This window comes from Ursus americanus, chromosome 10 (assembly GCF_024610735.1).
Source record: "Ursus americanus isolate L20-20 chromosome 10, mUrsAme1.1.p, whole genome shotgun sequence".
In the NCBI taxonomy this organism is placed as follows: domain Eukaryota; kingdom Metazoa; phylum Chordata; class Mammalia; order Carnivora; family Ursidae; genus Ursus; species Ursus americanus.
In genome coordinates this window covers 30,759,053-30,781,370 of record NC_142136.1, presented here as the reverse complement: position 1 = coordinate 30,781,370, position 22,318 = coordinate 30,759,053, and the positions used below count along the sequence as shown (strand labels likewise).

Genomic DNA, 22,318 nt, shown 5'->3' with positions numbered 1-22,318 from the left:
TGCTTTGTATCCTTTCACTATAATAAATCATAACCATGTGTATGACTACCTGCTGAGTCCTGTGAGTTCTCCTAAAGAATTCCCAAAACTCAGAGTGGTCTTGAGGACTCCCAACACAATCCCCTAATCTACTTTTACAAGAATCACTTAATTTGAGGATTAGTTTTTTGTACCTCAAGATAGGAAATGACGTCTAAACACATTACTAATGAAAATTTAGGGATTCCCTAAGCACTGTCAATAAAGAGTTCTACAACAATTGATTGTAAGTGTAACTTATGATTTTGGTTACAGCAGTGTAACCCATGTTACAAAGCTTTGGTAAGATCTTTCAGCTGTTGTCAGGATGTTATCCAAGATGATGTCTGACTCATTGTAGAGTGCCCTCTGTGTTAGGCAGGACCCCTGGGCAATATTTCGGATCTCTTTTGACTAAATTAGGCTTATCTTGAACTATATGTTTTGCTTTTATATTACAGTGACTCTGATGACTGGTTGAGGGGTTTTGGGGGTTTTATAAGCTTTAGAAAACTAATAGTTAATTGCAACCCAATCTAAACTAGTGTACCAAATGGTATCCTATACATGTTTCCCTGCTCTAAGCTCATTTTAACTATCGTATTTTCTGACTCCGTTTTTTTGTTTTTTGGGGTTTGTTTGTTTTTTTGTTTTTTTGTTTTTTTTTGAGAGAGAGAAGTGGGGGGTGCACAAGTGTTGGGGAGAGGCAGAGGGAGAGGGAGCCAGAGAATCTTAAGTAGGCTGAACACCCAGCTCGATGCCCAGCACAGGGCTCCATCTCACGACCCTACCATCATGACCTGAGCTGAAATCAGGAGTCAGATGCTTAACCAACTGAGCCACCCAGACGCCCCCTACTCATTTTTAATGTGTCCTAACTTCCTCAGTATTTTTCTCTTTTATTGTTTGTATTGTTGCCAAACATTTCAAAACTTTTCAGATGAGCCATGTAGAAAGGAACTTTTCAGATAAGCCATACAGGAAGAAAGAAAAGGAATACTGAATCTATAACACATCCAAAGAAAGAATAGTGAAAAAAAGGCAAGCAGTTAATACTGGAAAATGAGAACCAAAGACTGAAAATTCTAGGTTCTAAGCACTTTTAAAATCAAGGGAGAATGTTGGAAGTTTCAATTCCTTTAAATAAATGTGACTATTTTGCCTTCTTTCCTCATAAATCTGATACTTAAGTTAACTTGTCTCAGTAGCAGAATATATGAAAACACTTGGGTTTTGCTTGATGAGTCCAAGGGGCAATCTATTCCCTTTTGGAAACTAAAAGCTCATTAATACCTTTTCCAACTTAAGAATAAGTTTTCTTTTTCCCAAAAGTTTACATTTAAGAGCAAGTGTTTAAAACTTGAAACACATTTTCCCACAGAAATGCTATTATAAACAGTGGTTAATTCCCAAGCCATCCCAGTGAACTCATTAAACTCATAAAAAGCAAAAGTAGACATTTGCAATGAAAATAGTATAAAACTGTATATGAAAAAAAAATCTTGCCTTTTAAATATAACAGTTAAATTTCAACATGCAGTTTAAATGTATTCTAATCAAATTTATTACCCACAGTGTTTAAGCCAGGGCCTCACTTTGGGACTCTTTGCATAAACTCTGTGAATGGAGAAGGGGGAGTGGCAGGTTTTTGAACTTGGGTGGGTGGGACATGGAGAGACCCTATGCACAGTCTGGGAAAGTAAATATGTTGTATTTACCCAGATTGGGGTGGAGGTGGTTTCTACTCTGATTTCTGGGATTACAGTGAAGTTGGTACACCACAGGTTTGAAAAAGGAATGGAAAGGGGATTTTGGCTTCTCAGAAGCCTAGAATCAGTAATGTGCTACCATCCAGAGGGTGGGTCATAGGGCGTATCTCGGGGCAGCTGGTAAGCATGAATGACCAGCTGGCTAACTCTTTAAGCAGGTGGGTTCTGAGTACACAGGTGGGCAGCAACAGGCAGTGAACCTGAGCCCCTCTTAGCAGTGTGCTACCTGGCAGAGGAGAAAGAAACTAAGTGGATTCACATAGGAGACCTGTGGAAATGCTGACGGTGTGAAGAAGACATAAATTTCCAGCATGGAAGATCAGAAGAGGAAACAAAGGTATAAGAGGTGTTTCTTGCTGCAGCGCCAGCCATAACATTAGACCCAATGGGGCTCACCATTTCTAAAGCATGGCTAGGACTACGTTTGATGTATTTCAGGTTTGTCTATCCTGCTTTGGGGAGGCATTTCACAAATAATCCTGCTTCTAAACACTATGCATTTGTTAAATTAAAAGGAAAATATTATACCATAAAAAGAAGCATAAGAACTTTTCAGAAGCATACTTATTTTTAAAAAATCATGTATTTTCAGGTATTTTTTAAAAACCACTTATCATGAATCATGGACTTCAACAAAATAAATTTTTTAAAAGATTTTATTTATTTATTTGACAGAGAGAGACACAGCCAGCGAGAGAGGGAACACAAGCAGGGGGAGTGGGAGAAGAAGAAGCAGACTCATAGCGGAGGAGCCTGATGTGGGGCTTGATCCCAGCGCCCTGGGATCAGGCCCTGAGCCGAAGGCAGATGCTTAATGACTGAGCCACCCAGGCGCCCCAACAAAAGAAATTTTTTAACCTGCTCTTCCTCTCCCTCTCCAGACACACTCTCCACTAGTAGCTTAGAAGCTGGTAGGCTTCCTTCCATACACTTGTAATTTTCCATTAAGTATTCAAATACATATGAATGCATTTTTACATCATTTTATGAGACACTAAAATATGTAATGATAATAAGTCAAAGGCAAATCATAGTAGGTGTATGATATGCTATAGCATAGATAGGCCAAATGTGGGTGTTCACTCTTTCCTTTATCTTGCATTTTTGCTACTGGAAATGCCACAATAAAAATCTTCATTCATGTATCTTGTGTTATTCAAACTTAGGTTCAGTTGTATTATGACAAACACTCCAAATATCTCACCAGCTCACCACAATAAAAGTTTGCTTCTAGTTCATACCACTGCCCAATGCAAGTTAGGCTGTCGTTGCATGCCAGGTGTCTGCTTCCAAAAGTGATTCAGGGATCCATCTTACATTTTGTTCTTAGAGAGCTTCATTTCCAGCAGCAAGGATGTGAGAGAGCTTGGAAGATGAAAAGGATTTTTTTAACTAAAATTTTTGAGTGTACTGATACACAATATTACATTAGTTTCAAGTGTACAACATAATGATTTGACAAGTCTCTATGCTATGCTATGCTCACAAGTAGCTATCATCTGTCACCATACAATATCATTAACTTTATTCCATATGCTGTGCCTTTTATTCCTGTGACCTATTCATTCTGTAACTGGAAGTCTGTATCTTCCATGCCCCTTTGCCCATTTGCCCATCCCCCAACTCCCCTCCCCTCTGGCAGCCATCAGATTGTTCCCTGTATTCACAGGTCTGATTCTGCTGTTTGTTTATTGTTATATTTTTTAGATTCCACATATGAGTGAAATCATATATTTGTCTTTCTTAGTCTGACTTATTTCACTTAACATATCTTCTAGATTAATCCACATTGTCACAAATGGCACAATCTCCTTTTTAATGGCTGCATATTTATGTGAGTGTGTGTGTGTGTGTGTGTGTGTGTGTGTGTGTGTGTACACACTACATCTTCTTTAATCATTTGTCTCCTGATGGACCCTTCGGTTGTTACCATATCTTGATTACTGTAAATAATGTTGCAATAAACATAGGGGTACATACGTTTTCAAATTAGTGTTTTCATTCTTTTTTTTTTTTTTTTTTTTTTTTTTTTTTTACTTATTTATGTGACAGAGCAAGGGAGCACAAGCAAGGGGAACAGCAGAGGGAGAGGGAGGAACAGGCTCTATCCCAGGACCCTGGGATCATGACCTGAGTGGAAGGCAGATGCTTAACCGACTGAGCCATCCAGGGGCCCCAGTGTTTTCATTTTCTTTGGATAATACCCAGGAGTGAAATTATTGGATCATGTGGTGTTCTTATTTTAAACTTTTTGAGGAATTTCCATATTGATTTCCACAATGACTGTCCCAATTTGCATTCGCACCAACAGTGCACAAGTCTTCCTTTTTCTCCACATCTTTGTCACTTCTTGTTGTTTTGATTTTAGCCATTCTGACAGGTGTAAAGTGATATCTCATTGTGATTTTGATTTGCATTTCCCTGATGATTAGTGATTTGGGCATTTTCTCATATGCCTGTTGTCCAGAAGATGAGAAGGATTTATGATGAAAACTGGATGTGGCTTAGGACGCTTCTGCCCAAATTCCACTGGCTACAACCCAATCATGAGGTCCTTACCTAACTGCAACAGGGGCTGGAAAATTCAGTCTTCCTGTGGGCCCAGAGGAAATGGATGGCATTCAACCAATTTTGCCAAATATCTTTATGCACTGGTAACTTTATTTCAAAAGATTTATTTCTGGATTGATATTTCTGGACTATGAAATTTCTATACTGTGTGTCATCACTTTGCATAAGGACCATAGTAACTCCTATTTCTGTCAGCAGAGTAAGAATACTCAGCGCCATTCCTGCTTTTTTAAATCTCCCCTCTCAGTGCAAGACCGGAAACTGAACTGACCAGATTCTTTTTGTCAGCAGGGTCCTGGTTTAACTTCCACCAGTAAGAGGCATTCTCGCTGTGCAATTAGGAAAGGCAAAGAAAACAAGGAGCCTTCTTTATTTCATTACACATGTTGACAGACGGAAGAAATGGCACGCACGGTGGCTCCCAGGTATGTCCTGCATTGTGCAGAGATTATTGGCAGTGGTTTCCACTGACCTTCCTGCACCACTGGATTTCTAAAAGCCAGCAATAATTTCTATTGACTCTTTCCTTCAGTATGACAGATTAGTGAACATCTCACTTCTTGTATAAAATCTCTACTTGAAACATTGAAAGCAATATTTTTTCCAGACCAACTTACACATCAAGCTAGCATTTGTTTTTAATGACCTGTTTTTTTTCCACATACAATTTTTTAATTCTTATATTTCAAATATATCTATGTTGTATGTTATAGCTGTGGAGCTGCTGTCTGCCTAAGCCTCAGTGAACATAAATATTCTGTAAAACTTCCAATTTTTATATTTTAAAGGCATTAATCCATCTGGAATTTACTTTTGCATATGTTGTGAGTGCTAGTATAATTTATTAAATAAATCACATTTTCCCACCCAACTGAAAAACCATCCATGTCCCAAATGGCTGGCTCTATTTCTAGGCCACCTAGTCTATTCCAGTGATCTATTTGTTTATTCCAAAGCAATGTCATATAGTGTTCTTTGCTGTGGTTTTATAAAATAGTTTAAGAACTTGTTTATAAATTTAAATTCAATGGAAATCATCTAACACAATAATTTGTGCTACCAGGTTAACTCAGTTATATACAGAACTCAAAATAAATCTTACTATTCTATCTCCATGCATGTATTTGAACTTCCTACAAATATTAAAAACAGAAACAACTAAATGGCTGGCTAATAAAGGGCAGGAATGGTTGGGCCTAACCTGAGCCAAATGTTTGAGAGGCAGCAGGCTCAGTCTTGTCATCGAATGTTATTATCATAAGTGAATATTAGAAAATTGAATTTGTAAGGTTATTGTAATCAAATGCTACTTTTAAATTTATCTATAGTTTATATATAGGACTCCATAAGAGATTTTGTTTATAAAATGGGTAGAATTATTAGTAAGTTTAGGTCTAATACATAAACTTGTGTTGCTTTCAGTATCAATCATTCAACAGTTTGTCTGATTTTTTATTGAGATATAATTTACATAACACAGCGTTCACCCTTTAGCTTGTTCAATTCAGTAGCTTTTAGTACATTCACAAAGTTTTGCATTGATCACTATTTAATTCTTGTTTGTCTGATTTTATTATTAAAAATGGAAAAACAAAAGTACAATTTTCATTCAATAAATATCACTTGATCCTTATACAGTTTTATTACAGAAAGTGAAGTCCATGATTTTAGGATGATGGTAGTAATTTATCAACCAAGTAATCAGTTTTCACACAGTTTCAATAACTGCAGCAATTTCCTTGAACTGTCTGTAGAAATTCTGGAGAGAAAAAGGAAAAATAGTATTAACTTAGCTTTTAGAGGATATATAAGTAGTTCTTTTACTTATACCTGACCACTAAAGGCCAAATGACATTAAATTTGTATGTTAATGTTTCTATCCCGTTATTGGAAAGTTATAAAAAAAACAGGTGCAATTTGGTACCACAAGCACACACAGTAGCGTTGGATAATTAGCTCATAACTAAAATTTTTAAAAGCACACCAAAAAAAGTTCTTGTGAGATCAGACCAGATTTATTAAATAACCAACACTGTACTAGGCAATGAAGATAAAAACAAAAATGACAGTTTGGGGGGCATCTGGCTGGCTTAGTTGGTAGAGCATGCAACTTTTTTTTTTTAAGATTTTATTTATTTATTTATTTATTTATTTATTTATTTATTTATTTATTTATTTATTTTAGAGAGGGAGAGCAGGTGGAGGGGTAGAAGGGAAGGCAGAGGGACAACCAGACACCGTGCTGAGAATGGAGCCCGACACGGGGCTCAATCTCACAACCCTGAAATCACAACCTGAGCAGAAATCAAGAGTCAGATGCTCAAGCGACTGAGCCGCGCAGGCACCCACAGCATGCAGCTCTTAAAAAACGTTCAGTTTCCAGGCTTCAAACCACTCTAAATCTGTGAAAGACTGTTTTTCAGGATGCTAGAAGCTGTCTTCAAGATATGGGTTGAGTTATAATAAGAAAGACCCAACACTGACAATGGCTTATATGGTAGAAGCATATTTCCCTTTCATTTGAAAATTAAGCTGGTATGGTTGTTCTCCTATAAAAGTCATCTTTATTTTCCATTTCCCAAATCTCCAGGAGAGGAAACAAACAAATTCTGTTTCCCTTTCTTCTCTACCTGCAAGGAACTAGGAGGCACACTTGAAACTTAACCTCAGCAATTAGGACACCCTCTGATGATTTACATATTTGCATTTTTCTTATTTGGTCTTAATTCTCTTTTTGCTACTTAAAAGTATATATATTTAATTTTAGTTTATATGTAAATTCATATGGAATGAAGCCAGATGTAACTATTTCTTTAAAACTATATACTGATGGTCAAAATTTCAGCTATAAGAAAGATATAAATTAAAAGCTCAAAAAATGTTGCTATGCTCTCAGTCCTGCAATGTAACTAACAGGTTCTGTTCTTGGTTAAAAGCCATGTAAAAACAACCTTTAAAAGATTTGTCCATCTGTGATTCTTTTCCTATAGGAAAAAAAAAAATTCTTAGAGGTGGAATCAGAGAGCATGAATGCTATACTGAAAAATAAGAAGTGGCCCAAGACTGTGAAATATATAAAGGAATGAAACCTGTATTATTATTATTATTATTATTATTATTGAAATTGGTTTGGTCCTTGTATTCAGTTGAAGGCTACTCACACACACATCATAATATAGTATATTTCCTTTTGACCAAGTCTTAATTCTTTCCAGGACACTAATTAGCACTAATAAGGTTGAATCTGTGCCCATAGGTTTTTGTTTGAAAGCAGCGGTATCTATTTTAAAACTTTTTTTTTTTTAAAGATTTTATTTATTTATTTGACAGAGAGAGACAGCCAGCGAGAGAGGGAACACAAGCAGGGGGAGTGGGAGAGGAAGAAGCAGGCTCCCAGCGGAAGAGCCTGACGTGGGGCTCGATCCCAGAACGCTGGGATCACGCACTGAGCCGAAGGCAGACGCTTAATGACTGCGTCACCCAGGAGCCCCTGGTATCTATTTTAAAAAAAAAAAGAATGTAAAGGGAACAAAAACCCTTAAAATGTAATTTGTAAAACAGAATTACCGTATGATCCAGCAGTCCTACTTCTGGGTATATATCCAAAGTATATAAAATCACTACCTCAAGGAGGTATCTGCACTCCCATGTTCTTTGCAGCATTACTCACAGTAGCTAAGATATGAAAACAACCTGTGTGTTGACAGATGAATGCATTAAAAAATGTGGTGTGTGTGTGTATGTGTGTATATATATATATATATATATATATATATATATAGAATACTATTCATCTTTAAAAAGAAAGAAATCCTGCTATTTTTGACAACATGAATGAACTAGGACGACACGCTAAATGAAAAAGGCCAGACCAGATAGATAAATACTGCATGATCTCACTTATCTGGGGGATCTAAAAAAGTAGAACTCATAGTAACAAGAGAGTAGACAGTGGTTACCAGGGCTGGGAAGTAAGAGAAATGAGGAGATGTTGGTCAGAGGTACAAACTTTCAGTTATAAGATGTATAAGTTCTGGAGACCTAATGTATAGTATGGTGACTATAGTTAATGAGAATGTATTGTAGAGTGGCTGCAGCCACTCTGGAAAACAGTATGGAGGGACCTCAAGAAGTTGAAAATAGAGCTACGCTATGACCCAGCAATTACACTACTGGGTATTTACCCCAAAGATACAAATGTAGTGATCTGAAGGGGCACCTGCACCCCAGTGTTTATAACAGCAATGTCCACAAGAGCCAAATTATGGAAAGAGCCCAGATGTCCATCGACAGATGAATGGATAAAGAAGATGTGTGTGTGTACACAATGGAATATTACTCAGCCATCAAAAAAATGAAATCTTGCCACTTGCAACAACGTGGATGGAACTAGAGAGTATTATGCTAAGCAAAATAAGTCAATCAGAGAAAGACAATTATCATACGATCTCACTGATATGTGGAATTTAAGAAACAAGGCAGAGGATCATAGGGGAAGAGAAGAAAAAATGAAGCAAGACAAAACCAGAGAGGGAGACAAACCATAAGAGACTTAATCTCAGGAAACAAACTGAAGGTTGCTGGAGGGGAGGGGGTTGGGAAGGATGGAGGAGCTGGGTAATGGACACTGGGGAGGGTATATGTTGTGCTGAGTGCCGTGTATCGTGTAAGACTGATGAATCACAGACCTATACCCCTGAAACAAATAATTGTATGCTAATAATAAAAAAATAATGTATTGTGTACTTGAAATTTGCTAAAAGAGTAGATCTCAAGTGTTCTTACCATACAGACACATAAAAATGGTAGCCATATAAGGTGGTGGATATGTTAATTAACTTGATTGTGGTAATCATTTCACAATGCATACATAATACCAAAACATCACATCATATACCTTAAATACATACAATTTTTATTTGTCAACTATACCTCAATAAAGCTAGGGAAAGAGTATAGTTTGTAAAAGAAGAAATCAAAAGCATCCTAAAGAGGCATATGAGAAGCTTTTCTTAAAGGGGAAGCCTAGGACCAATATATTTTTAGTTAGTTTTACAAAGAATTCTCATATTTCCAATGCATCACTTAGTGGTTGTTGTTCTTATTGTTTTTAGAGTACCTTACTTTTCTTAGAGTACTAACTATTGTGAGGATTCTTAAGTATTCACTCACCAAAGCAATCAAACAAAAACAAAACTCTAAGGCCAGTTAAAGTAGTCAATGATAAAACATTTCCTTGAATGTACCTTTAAAGAAAGTCTAATTTTTCACTCATCCCCCTTTTTCCTTCCTTGCTTACAGAAAAGAGGTAGAAATGATAACATGAATAAGATGACTCTACATAGAAGCCACTGAGTTACTCAAACTTCTCACTGATAAAACTACCATCAAGTACTGGTACTCTGATCAGCATTTTATAAACATTATTAGTCAGAAAATTCAGGGTCAACACTGTTCAAAGATAAGATTCATTTAGCTTATCATTCTTGAATAGTAAGCCTAAAAAGAATAAGAGTAAAACAGTTAAATGCAAAGTTCATCTTCCTCCCAAAGAAGATGAAAATTTTCTAAATAGATTCACAGAGTACTATGAAAGTGATCAAATGTGACAGTACACCAATTCAGCATTGTACTGAAAATACTGAAACTTATCAAATTCCCAAAGAAAACAGATTCAGATCTTTTGTGTGTACTAATACAAAGCACATCAAAACAACTGTAAACAAAAACAATTAAAATTTTCCTTAAGAAAGATTTTATACATGTTTAAGTAGCAATTATAGAACAACGAACTACAATTGAATGAGTGAAGTCACAAACCTGAAATTGTGGAATTGTCATTTCAAAGGACTTGTTCTTTACTTGGCCTGAATGATCTGCCACTTTCAGCAACACTGCGACATAAGGATACTTAAGAGATCTGCAACTGTCCGAGCTCACGGCCATACCCAGCTTCCACTGAAAATCTACAAGCTGTAATGAAATATTATAGAACAATACGTTGGTAATAACACTGCCATGAATGCAGATATTTATTCAATTTTACTGCTCTCACATTGAACTTTTAGTTTCAATGCCGGTCACAGTAAAAGAAAGTATATTCATTTTAATATTGCCAGGGGAACAATAATCAAATGAAAATGGAGAGAGGCAATATGGGATATAAACAGAGTTGGAAAACAACACTGTCATAATTACAACAGTAAAACACACACACACACGCACACACGCACACACCATCTTTACCAGATGTATAATGGAAGTAGAAGGAAGATGTGATACTGCTGGTTTGCCCTTCATTTTGCTCCAGCATTTAAGGGGACTATCTCTCCCTCCCTCTCCTGTTCCATATATGCTCCCTCGCATTCCACAATCCAAAATCCTAAAATGGAAGATGAGTTATATACCATCTTCATATGCGACTGGGACCCACATGGGAACCATTCCAGTTTCCTCTCTCACCACGGTCCTCGACCTGAAGCCATACACGAGCATAGGCACTGGGTGATAAGGTGGTTTTAGATTTCATCACTGTTGATGATGAACACCTGTCAGGTGACATGCTATGTAGTTTACATGTATTAAACTGCCTCACTGAATCATCATGACATTATAGGCTATTATTTCCATTTTGCAGATGACAAAACTGAATTTCAGAGAGCTTAGATAATGTGTGTAAGTTCACACTTTACTGTGATCAGAACTGAGACCAAAGTCTGTTTGACTCCAAAGATTACATGCTTATTGACTACTGGCTGCCTAATACTTGTAATCTAATTTCTATCAATGGTTGCTCAGTGTTGCTGGGGCATAAAACAGGATTGGATAAATGCAGCTCTTAATGCTAACTAAAACATAAGATGGTGAGTGGAGGAATTTTGTTTCTTGTTTTCAAAGCTTAAACAAGTAAATGGTACACAGGCGCTCACAAAAAATACCTGTTGACTGATACATTTTGCTATCAAATTAATGCTGATAGGGCAAAAAGCTTTGCTTATTAATAAATCTCTTTTTTTTAAAACTTGGGATCTTTTATAAATAAGACTCATCTATATACTGCATACAAGAGACATACTCTAGAGCTAAGAAGGCAAATAGACTAAAAACGAAGGGATGGGAAAAGATATTCCATGGAAATGGAAACCAAAGAAAGCTGGGGTAGCTACACTTAACAGCAGACAAAACAGACCTTAAAACAATGATGTTATAAGAAACAAAAAAGCAAGTTACATAATGAAAAAGGGTCCAATCCAACAAGAAGATATAACGTGTAAATATTTACACACCTAACATAGGAGCACCTAAATAGACAAAGCAAATATTAACAGACCTAGAGGAAGAAACAGACAGCAGTACAATAGAAGACTTTAATACCCCTCTTACATCAACGGATAGAACATCCAGACAGAAAATCAGTAAGGAAACATCAGCTTTAAACAATATGTTAGAACAGATGGACTTAACAGATATTTACAGAACATTCCATCCAAAAGCAACAGAATGCACATCTTCCCAAGTGCACATGGAACATTTGCCAAGACATATCATTTGTTAAGACAAAGAAAGTCTTAATTTAAGAGGACTGAAATCCTATCAAGCATCTTTTCTGACCACAATGGTATGAAACTAGACATTAATTACAAGGAAAAAAACTAGAAAATTCACAAATATGTGGCGACATAACAACATGCTACTGAATAATCAATGAGTCAAAGAAGAGATCAAAAGAGAAATTTTAAAAATACCTTGAGACAAAGAAAAATGAAAATATAATACACCAAAATTTACGGGATACAGCAAAAGCAGTTCTCAGACGGAAGTTCACAGCGATAAATGCCTACCTACCTCAAGAAACAAGAAAAGTCTCAACTAAACAAGCTAACTTTACATCTCAAGAAAACAGAGGGGTGCCTGGGTGGCTCAGTCAGTCAAGCATCTGACTCTTGATTTCGGCTCAGGTCACTATCCCAGGACCCTAGGACCCAGACCTGCCTCAGGCTCCCTGCACAGCAGGGCATCTGCTTCTCCCCCTCCCTCCTCTTCCTCAATCCCCTCCTCCCGCTCCTGCTCTCTCTCTCTCTCTCTCAAATAAATAAATAAGATTTTTTAAAAAATTGGAGACACAAATAAATGGAAAGATATCCTGTGCTCATGGATTGGAAGAATTAATGTTGTTAAAAAATTGCCCATACTACTCAATACAGATTCAATGCAAGCCCTATCAAAATTTCAAAGATATTTTTCACAGAAATAGAAAAAATCCTAAAATAAGTATGAAACCACAGAAGACCCCAAATAGCCAAAGCAAATTCTGAGAAAGAACAAAGCCGGAGACACCACGCTCTCTGGTTTCAAACTATATTACAAAGCTATAGTAATTTTATTTTATTTTATTTTTTTAATGATTTTATTTATTAATTTGACATGGAGAGACAGCCAGCGAGAGAGGGAACACAAGCAGGGGGAGTGGGAGAGGAAGAAGCAGGCTCCTAGCGGAGGAGCCTGATGCAGGTCTCGATCCCAGAACGCCGGGATCACGCCCTGAGCCAAAGGCAGACGCTTAATGACTGCGCCACCCAGGCGCCCCTATGGTAATTTTAAAAGTATAGCACTGGCATGAAAAGAGACACGTAGATTAATGGAACGTAACAGAGAGCCCAAAGATAAACCCATGCATGTATGGTCAATTAATTTATGACGAGAGGCAAGAATATACAGTGGTGAAAGGACAGTATCTTCAATAAATAACATTGGGAAAAGTGAAGAGCCACATGCAAAAGAAGGGAACTTGACCACTATCTTGTACTATACACAACAATTTACTCAAAATGGATTAACAACTTCAAAGTAAGACCTGAAACCATAAAACTCCTAGAAGAAAACGTAGGCGATAAGCTCCTTGACACAGAAACCTTCGTGATGATTTTTTGAATCTGACACCAAAAACACAAGCAACAAAAGCAAAAGTAAACAAGTGGGACTACATTAAACTCAAAGCTTCTGCACAGCAAAGAAGCTATATTCATAGTAGTTATAAACTGCAACCACCCAAATGTTTATCAGTCGTAAGATAGATAAATATGTACAGCAGTGAACTTCAGCTACACTTAACACCAAAATGTTGAAAGAAACAAGTCAAAAGTTATGTGATTCCATTCACTTAAACTTGAGAAACAGGAAACACAATATTGTGTAAGGCTGCATACACAGGTAGGAATACTACAGAGGCAAGAATGTGATTATCACAAAAGGATCATCATTACCTCTAGGGAGGAGGGAAGGGAGAGGTTTGATTGGGGAAAGGCATGTGGTGGGCTTCTGAGGTATTTGAATTTCTTGAATTTGATTATAGTTACAAAGATGTTCACTTTAAAATTATTCATTAAGCTGTCATGGTAATGTACTTTGTTTTGCAGTGAATACAAACCACATTTCTGGTTGAAAGGAAAAACTTATTGTAGACTACAGTTATCAAAGGAATGCTTTACAGAGAGCATAAGCTCTCAGCTCAGTTTTGAAAACAAACAGAACTGAAATTGAGACAAAAATGTGTTTTCTTTATATATTCCAGAAATATACATCTAACAAAGAATAAATGCTTAATAAATATTAAGCTGAACCAACTAGAGATGGAGAGAGTCAATATCTGGTAGAAGAGAGCATTTAACTGCCTTGCGGTGGACGGCTCCTGTAAGGAAGTATGGAAGAGAAAGCTGAAAAAAGAGATGAAGCCAATAATTCTTTTCAAATTGTGAGTTTTCAGAGGTTTTCAAAGTATTCTCATATACTTTACCTTATGGAAAATACGTGAAATCATTTAAACTTTTCCTGTATGCAATGGGGACTCATTGAATTTTTTTCAGTAAAAGTAAGGATATGAAAGTATTGATTAAAAAATATTCTTCTGGTGGCAGAATACAATCATCCAGGTATGAGGTTTTAAGTGCCTGAACTAAGGTGGTAACTAGTAGGATTAACCTGATCCTTAAAGAATGAATCATTAGGCCCTGATGGTTTTCTTCACAATTATGGGAGATCAAAGACAACTATGAAAATCTGAGTACAGAATACGGGGAGAATGTTGATATCATGTTACCAATCAGATTTTATATATTTTAAGTCCAAAGGTATTATCAAGTGGAGATAGAGGATATTTAAATAGGAATGTTCAATAAGTGGCTAAAAATGCAAGAACAGAATCTAAGGGAGTTCGTGATTAGAGATATCATTTTTATATTAGATCAATGGTGATATCCAAAAATTTAATTCAGAGCACTTCTTAAACTTATTCAGCCTGCACAATTTCTTGATGCTTTACTATCTACAGGTAAATGGTAGAAAAATCATTACTTATTTGACTCTGAGTCTGAAATAAAACTCTGGATTATTTAGAACGTTTCAAGCAGAAAATCATTTAAGGAACACAATGTTGGAATCTGCTGAAAAATTACAATGGTGAACTGTCAAGTGAGGAAATAGAGCTACCATCCAAACACTCACTGTGCAAAATGAGTACTCACAAGTAAAAGAAAGCTGGGATTCAGTTTATGATTCTAAAACAAACTGACATTTAAATGTGAACTAAAAGCAAATTTTCTAATAAATGTGGTTAAGCCTTAAGTAGGAATTAACTACATTGGAGATTTTAACAAGAAAAGAATAAAAGAGAAAAATCAGAACAGATCACATTATCATTATGGAGGATATTAAGAATGAAGTAATATAGCCTCTAAACTCTTGTAGAATTAAGAAAATGATTAAAAAAGGAAAATATACAGAGAAAAACAAAACTAGTAGTGAAAAAATATAATGTCCCAAAGTAAAATGAATACAAAGAGGGACACCTGGGTGGCTCAGTGGGTTAAGTGTCGGCCTTTGGCTCAGGTCATAATCCCAGAGTCCTGCCATCGAGTCTCGCGTTGGGCTCCTCGTTCAGCAGGGAGCCTGTTTCTCCCTCTGCTTGCTTCTCTCTCTCTCTGGCAAATAAATAAATAAAGTCTTAAAAAAAATGACTACAAAGAAGAAAAATAATCTCAAAACAAATATAGATTAAAAGGTAAACGAAGAAATTAGCTATAGTCAGTCACACCTGTAGTGTGACTAAAAATTTAACTGATCTGGAGGCCCCTGGGTGGCTCAGTTGGTTGAACATCTGACTTCAGCTCAGGTCATGATTTCAGGGTCCTGGGATAGAGCCCCATGTCCAGCTTCACACTCAGCGGGGAGTCTGTTTCTCCCTCTCCCTGTGCCCCTACCCCGACTTGTGTGCGAGCGTGCACGTGCACGCACACACACACAAACACACTCTCAAATAAATAAAATCTTTAAAAAAAGTAATTGATATGGTAGCTGAAATTAACATAAAAACATCATATAAAAACTAGCCATAAAGAAAAATATTGATAAAGACAATTTCAGTTTATATTTAATTTTTTTTCAAATACAAAATATTAGAAAAACAGTCATGCACTACTCCATCCTAAAAACTATTTTCCTATTTCTAGTCTTTGTATGTAATTTTTATAGCTAGAATCATAAAATACTTTTATGTTCTTTTTAAAATGAAAGTTTGCCAATAGAAGGATTGTTAAGTATTCTGCGCACATTAACCTTTCTCAAAAATACTATGAGGAAAAGACTGACCAACTAACTCATCCAAGGATACAAAACTAGTATAGCTGCTATTCCAACCCTAATCTATCTGATTCCTTATTCTATGCAGTTTTCATTATACCTAGCTGCAACATTACTATTTGGAATTAAATTAAGTTCTAGTAGGTCAAGAAAGTAAAATAGGTCTAGGATGGCATAAGACTATCACCTTCTACATGCTAGACCCGAGCTGTCTAATACAGTAGCCATTACCCAAATGTGACTATTTAAATTAATAAAATAAAAAATGTAACTTCCTCAGTTGCACTAGTCACATATCATGTGCTCAACAGGCACATCTGGCTAGTGCTACCATACTGGACAGTGCCAACATAGAACATTTCCACCATCACAGAAAGTTCTATTGGACACTGCTATGCTATACTTTGTGTTTATATGTGGAAATTGATTAAGGCATAACTTATTAGTAAATTCCCACTTGAGAATTCATATTACTCTAGTCCAAGTATACAACATTTGCTAACAAGCCTTCTTCATCTTGTTTACTGGTACCTTCATCCATACTCTGCTTTTTTAATTTTCTCAATAGCACTCATCATTATCTGAAATTATCATGTTTATTTATCTATTACCTGTCTCCCCAAGGAAATTCAAACTTTCTAAGAGCAAGGGCATTATCCATCTAGTTTACTACTGAATCTACTACAACAACATTTGGTTCAAATGTTCAAATAAAGGGGCGCCTGGGTGGCTCAGTCGTTAAGTGTCTGCCTTTGGCTCAGGGCGTGATCACAGGATCCTGGGATCGAGCCCCCACATCAGGCTCCTCTGCTGGGAGCCTGCTTCTTCCTCTCCCACTCCCCCTGCCTGTGTTCCCTCTTTTGCTGGCTGTCTCTCTCTGTCAAATAAAAAAATAAAATATTTTTTTAAAAAAAAGTTCAAATAAATATTTGTTGAACTAATATGTTTGGAACTTCTGGAGCATGTGGTAGCTGGTCTCCAAAGATAGCTTCCAACAATTAGTATCACCCCTCCCTGTACATACATGTCACTTCTCACGTTAAATGGAGCTTGTTTTCCCTTTGCAGCAATCTGAGTTGTCCCAGTGATTGCTTTGACCAGCAGAATATAGCAAAAGAAGCTTTCTGGAATCCTTGAGCCTAGGCCTTAGGAGAACTGGAGTGTCTGCCTCCTTATGGAATGCTGGCTCTTGGGACTCTGCCTCTTGAAACCCAGCTACCCTAAGGTGAACAGCCATGTAGGGAGAACCAAGTCACTCCAATTATCAGCTCTAGCTAGCTCTTAGTCAATATCATCACTAGCCATGTGAGTGAGCCTTCTGGGTTTCTGGCTCAATTAGGCTCCTAGATGACAGGGAGTAGAAGCTACCACCTAGCGAAGCCTGGGTAACCCACAAGAGTACTGAAAGATCATTAAACTGTTATTCCAAGTCACTAAGTTTTGGGTAGTTTATAACACAGCAATAACTAACACGGGGCAAACATCACTGGCTGAAAATAACTTTGTCAATAAATTTATTATTGACATAAAAATGTATTCTCATAACTATATACTCTGAAATATTCGTTTCTAGAAATTTTAGCAAAAACAACTAGAAGATAGGGGCTCCTGGGTAGCGCAGTCCTTAAGCATCTGCCTTCGGCTCAGGGCATGATCCCGGCGTTCTGGGATCAAGCCCCACATCAGGTTCCTCCGCTAGGAGCCTGCTTCTTCCTCTCCCACTCCCCCTGCTTGTGTTCCCTCTCTCTCGCCGTCTGTCTCTGTTAAATAAATAAAATCTTTTAAAAAAAAAACTACTAGAAGATATTTCAGATTTGGTTTGCATAACCTGTTACCTCTGAGAGATGCTAATACCTCCAGTAAAAATAATACAGAAAAATAAAGCCTTTCCCATTAAACACATTCACTACTAATAAATTCATAGCATCTATGCCCTGACATATATCATCTTTCCTCCAAAACCAGACATATATCATCTTTCCTCCAGAATGTTTTTCATCCTCACGCCCATTCCTCAACTGACACAGGTTTGAAACATTAGTCAACTTTGATTTTTCTCAAAATACGTAAAAAGTGGTAGGCATTCAAGATTTTATTTCAGCCAGTGCCAACATGTATTCCCTTCTTCCCAATCTCATTGCTACAGACCTACACAAATAGTTTTTTTAAACCTTGCCTTAAATTTTACTGCAGCCTCCTAATTTCTTGCCTATAGTCTTTGTTGGCTCCAATCCAGACGACGGTCTCTAAATACTGTTTATCGATTAACCAAATCTAATATCACAAGTCAAAACTCATAAAGTCTACTGCCTCATGAGCTATTGATCAACTGAGCACTTGAGTTATCTTCCACCGCAGTCCCCATTTTCCCACTTGTCCTCAAACAGGACTGCATCCCTTCTTTCAATGTGCATGCAGCCTTTCTACCTTTGCTCATACTGCTCATTTCTCTTGCAATATAATTCTCAAACACCTTAAAACTCCTCTCAAATTCTACTTTCCTAGTTTTCTCAAACTTTCTATGAATATTCATGTCATTTCTTTCACCCTACCACCTAGAACATTCTCCCTGTATAGGAGTCATTTGTGGATCTGTCTCCCACCCCCACACCCACTAGACCATAAACTCCTTGAAGGCAGTTCACGCATCCAACACAATACTAGAAGAACAAAAACAATTATACATTTATGAACCACTATATAAAATGTACAAGTTTAAGTCACTATGTCTCATATATGGGAAGAGGGAAAACGGCACTAGATACTGAGTGTCAATAGAATATCTTACTTTTGATTTATACCACAAAACTGGCAAGGAAAGCAATAAAAGTGGAAGCAGTAGGAATAATCATTCACCTATGATGAAGTATTCTAATTAGACATCTAAAAGAAAATCATAAACTACTTCGACACAATAAGTATCAGAACATGTAGTACTGGATAATCTGAGACCTTTAGTGCTGGGTAACATAGCACTATGATTTGTTCAATTTAACCAGCTCAAATTCGGAAGTCAGACCAATCTGAGCCTGAATCTCAGCTCTCCTATCTTCTAACCATGTGGCTTTGGACCAGTTACTATGTCTCTATGCTCCAATATTCAATAAGAATGTACTAAGGAGAAGGGGGGAAAAAAAAGAATTTACTAAAGAATACAATGTTCTAGGCACTGGGGATATACAAAGGAATGAAACAAAGTTCCTGACCTCAGGACCTTACCTTCTAGTGGGGAAGGAAAGACAATAAATAAACACAAAAAGTATATTTTAAAAATGCAGCGTAAGGGATAGAGAGACCAGGAAGGCCCAGGAAGGCTATTTAGGTAGAACCTGGGAGAGACTTCTTTGAGGAGTAGCTTCTGAATAGAAAGGGAACAGAATAAAGGAAGAAAAAAGCCACATGGACCTCTGGAAAAAAAGAGCATTCTGGACAGAGGGAGAAGCATGCCTGACATGAACAGGGAACAACAATGAGGCCCATGTAGCTGGAGTGGCATGAACTAGAAGAGTAATAAGAGATGAGGAATCAGTTTTTAAATGGCCTTGCAGGTCATGGTCTATGTAAGACTTTTTTCTAGTGTGACAGGAATCCCTTAAAAAAGACTTTGAGCAGGAGAAAGACCTGGTCTACCGTAGATGCAAAAGTCTCATCCAAATTGCTGGATAGGGCATTAAGTTTGAGAAAGTAAGCAAGGAGACCCAATTGGGAGCCTACTGCAAACTAGTCTAGGCAAGAGGATGGAGGGTTGCACTTAGGTAGTAGCAAGGGAAGATGAATTTAGAGTGTATTTTAAAGGTGGAGAGAACAGTCAGTATGCTGATGCATAATATTGGGGGGTGCCTAAATATTAGTTTTATCTGGTGCATTTTAAAAAGCATATACTACAAACATAAATGATGTATAGGTGGGTAATGGATTTTTTCCCTCAACAATATTCTTGAATAATCATTTTCTTCTAGCAGCACATTTAAAACTGCATCATGAAAAATGTTCAATTTACGAGTTCCTGGTGGTAAAACTCATGAAAGTGTGAGTTCCCACCCATCCTCCCCCAATGACTAGGTCCTTGAACCTTTCACTCTCAGACTTGTCCACAGATCCTCTAAGCACTTTATCGATTATAGTTTAGGTTTTCCTACCCTGGCACTGGTTTCTACAGATTTCTATTCTGGTAAGTTGTAATTCTCTGTATTCACCTCTGTCTCTCCAATTTGGGGACAGCAGTTTGCCTTATGACCTCACTTCTCTAATGGACCCAAGAGTTGTTAATTCTTCAGCTTTTTACTTGTTTTTATGATGAAGTGATATCTCCCATATTCCAAGTTCCTTACATGCCAGACTAGAAACTTGCACTCATCATTTTCTTCATAAGGGGTTTAAACATCTTTGGTAGATCAATTACAAGGTACTTTATAATTTATGTTGTAAATGATGTCTTTTATAAAAATATTTTTCAGCTCTGTGTCTGAATTAGATAAATAATTGAATGAATCACCTTGCTAAAGTCTCATACTTCTAATGTTTGTAGAATATCTTGGGTTTTTTTGTTTGTTTTTGTCTTGGCTTCTTCTATGTAAACATTCCTATAACCTCTGAATGATTCCACAGAAGGAATGAGTAGTAGGCTGAAAATAGCTCTCCCTTCACCTGACCAAATGTCCATATTCCAACCCCCAAATTTTGTGAATATGTTCTTTTATATGACAAAACAGACTCTGTAAATACAACTAAATTAAAGATCTTGAGGTTGGGAGGTTTTCCTGAATTATCCAGGTAGGCCCAATGTAATAAGGATCCTTATAAGGAGGCAAAGGGTTCAGAGTCACAGAAAGAGTTGTGGTGACGGTAACAGAACAGGAAGTGATATGATGATGGAAGCAAAGGTTGGAATGCTGTGCTTCGAAGAAAAAAGTAGAAGCCACAAGCCAAGGAATGCAGACAACCTCTACAAGCTGGAAAAGAAAAGGAAATAAAATCTTCCCTAGAGCTTCCAGAAGGAACACAGCCTGGCCAACACTTTGATTTTAGCCCCACAAAACTAATTTTGGACTTCCAACCTCCAGAACTAAGATAATAAATCTGTGTTGTTTTAAACACTGCCCCCCCCCCACACACACAAAAGAGGTTCAATTTTTAAAAGCCTATAATCAACATAATTCAGTTTCAGGACATCTTACTTAAATAAACATATGATTTAGTTTAAGTGAATAGATAAAATGATTTATGAGAGATTGAATCAAAGTGCACTAACTCAGTAACTCTGAGCAAAGCCAGATAAGGGGGTTGATTAATCTTTCTGAGTTCCCCCTACCTCCCAGGAATCCTCAGAAGCAAAAGCAGCTGGGGACAGTTGACAGACAGCAGCCAATGGACATCTCTCTGTCACTGTACTCCCGTTATTTCTTACCTTGGTCCTTTCTTATATTTTGTTTGGGCCTAGGAAACTCCTGACCTAAAATGCTCTATTTTTCATACTCTTCTTCTGGGAAATGTGTTATTAAGTTGTTTGCCTAGAAATAAGTTATTATCTGAAACAGGACAGGAACACTTAGAACAAAGAGGCATAAGATATACTTAAAAATTCAAATTCTTTTTTCTGGCATAAAAAAACGTAGACATTGAAAGGTTAGAGTTATACTTTCCATCTTCAAAATAACTTTTTTAAAAGCTAAGAAAATGTTTGCAGTGCTATCTTTGTAGATTTTAACAATTTCTTCTCTCTATATATCACATTCTAAAATACTGTGTACCTAGCTTTGAACAAACGGTCACCAAGAACAAGAATTGCTCTGTACTCTTTGGGCTGCAGTGGGTGGAGAAGCTTAAATTACAATGGCAGCAGCTACTGTGTCAGGTGCAAAGTGGAAGGAGCAATAATGCATGGAGGCGGGCTGAAAGTCACAGACTCGCAGACACAGGCCTTGGACTGGGGAGACAGCTGGGAAAGGCTCACGGTGGCATCGTCCCCGGGCTGGTAGAGGCAAGGGGCGGGCCAGGTGCTACCGCCCGCCCCTTGCCCAGCTGACGCTGGCTGAGGGCGGGGCGGCCATTCACTCACCTGGTTGGTGACCTGAAATGAAGGCAGAAAACACAGTTTAGAAAAAGATCTCTTTAGCTCCAGAGTCCCGCTGCCCGGATCCTCTCAGGCCAGGGCTTACCTCGGACTTAGCATCCAGTCGCGGCTCGCTGCAGCCCTCCATTCCAACAGTCCAGAGCTCCGACCACCGCCTGGCCGCCAACACTTCCGCTTCCTCCTCCCGCCCCTTGCGGCCTGCCGCACGCAGAAGTGGGGAGAGAGGAAACAAATATATTTGTGTAACTCACCA

At 37.5% G+C, this 22,318-nt stretch overlaps 2 protein-coding genes across 4 annotated transcripts in view; one reads left to right on the top strand and one right to left on the bottom strand.

Annotated features, from left to right (window-relative positions):
* Positions 1 to 22,318, top strand: part of UCHL3 (ubiquitin C-terminal hydrolase L3) — a 99,026-nt gene that overhangs the window by 21,194 nt on the left and 55,514 nt on the right. The window contains exons 1-2 of one of the 2 annotated variants that reach the window (XM_087865089.1): positions 4,652 to 4,783; positions 13,930 to 14,109. In XM_087865089.1, coding sequence (XP_087721215.1) covers positions 14,059 to 14,109 — 51 coding nt within the window. In that variant the 5' untranslated portion in view covers positions 4,652 to 4,783; positions 13,930 to 14,058. Of the gene's footprint in view, positions 1 to 4,651; positions 4,784 to 13,929; positions 14,110 to 22,318 lie in introns of those variants that run through there. The other variant, XM_045811047.2, reaches the window with a different exon arrangement.
* COMMD6 (COMM domain containing 6) lies at positions 5,976 to 22,247 on the bottom strand. Of its 2 annotated transcripts, XM_045811049.2 has the most exons (4): positions 22,151 to 22,247; positions 22,051 to 22,062; positions 10,179 to 10,331; positions 5,976 to 6,117 (listed from the first exon to the last, which is right to left on the bottom strand). In XM_045811049.2, exons 1-4 carry the CDS (start codon positions 22,190 to 22,192, stop codon positions 6,067 to 6,069), a joined length of 258 nt encoding a protein of 85 aa, XP_045667005.1. In that variant the 5' UTR covers positions 22,193 to 22,247; the 3' UTR covers positions 5,976 to 6,066. The 2 variants fall into 2 exon arrangements, with proteins under 2 accessions (XP_045667005.1, XP_045667006.2); XM_045811050.2 differs by lacking the exons at positions 22,051 to 22,062; positions 22,151 to 22,247 and adding an exon at positions 15,201 to 15,381.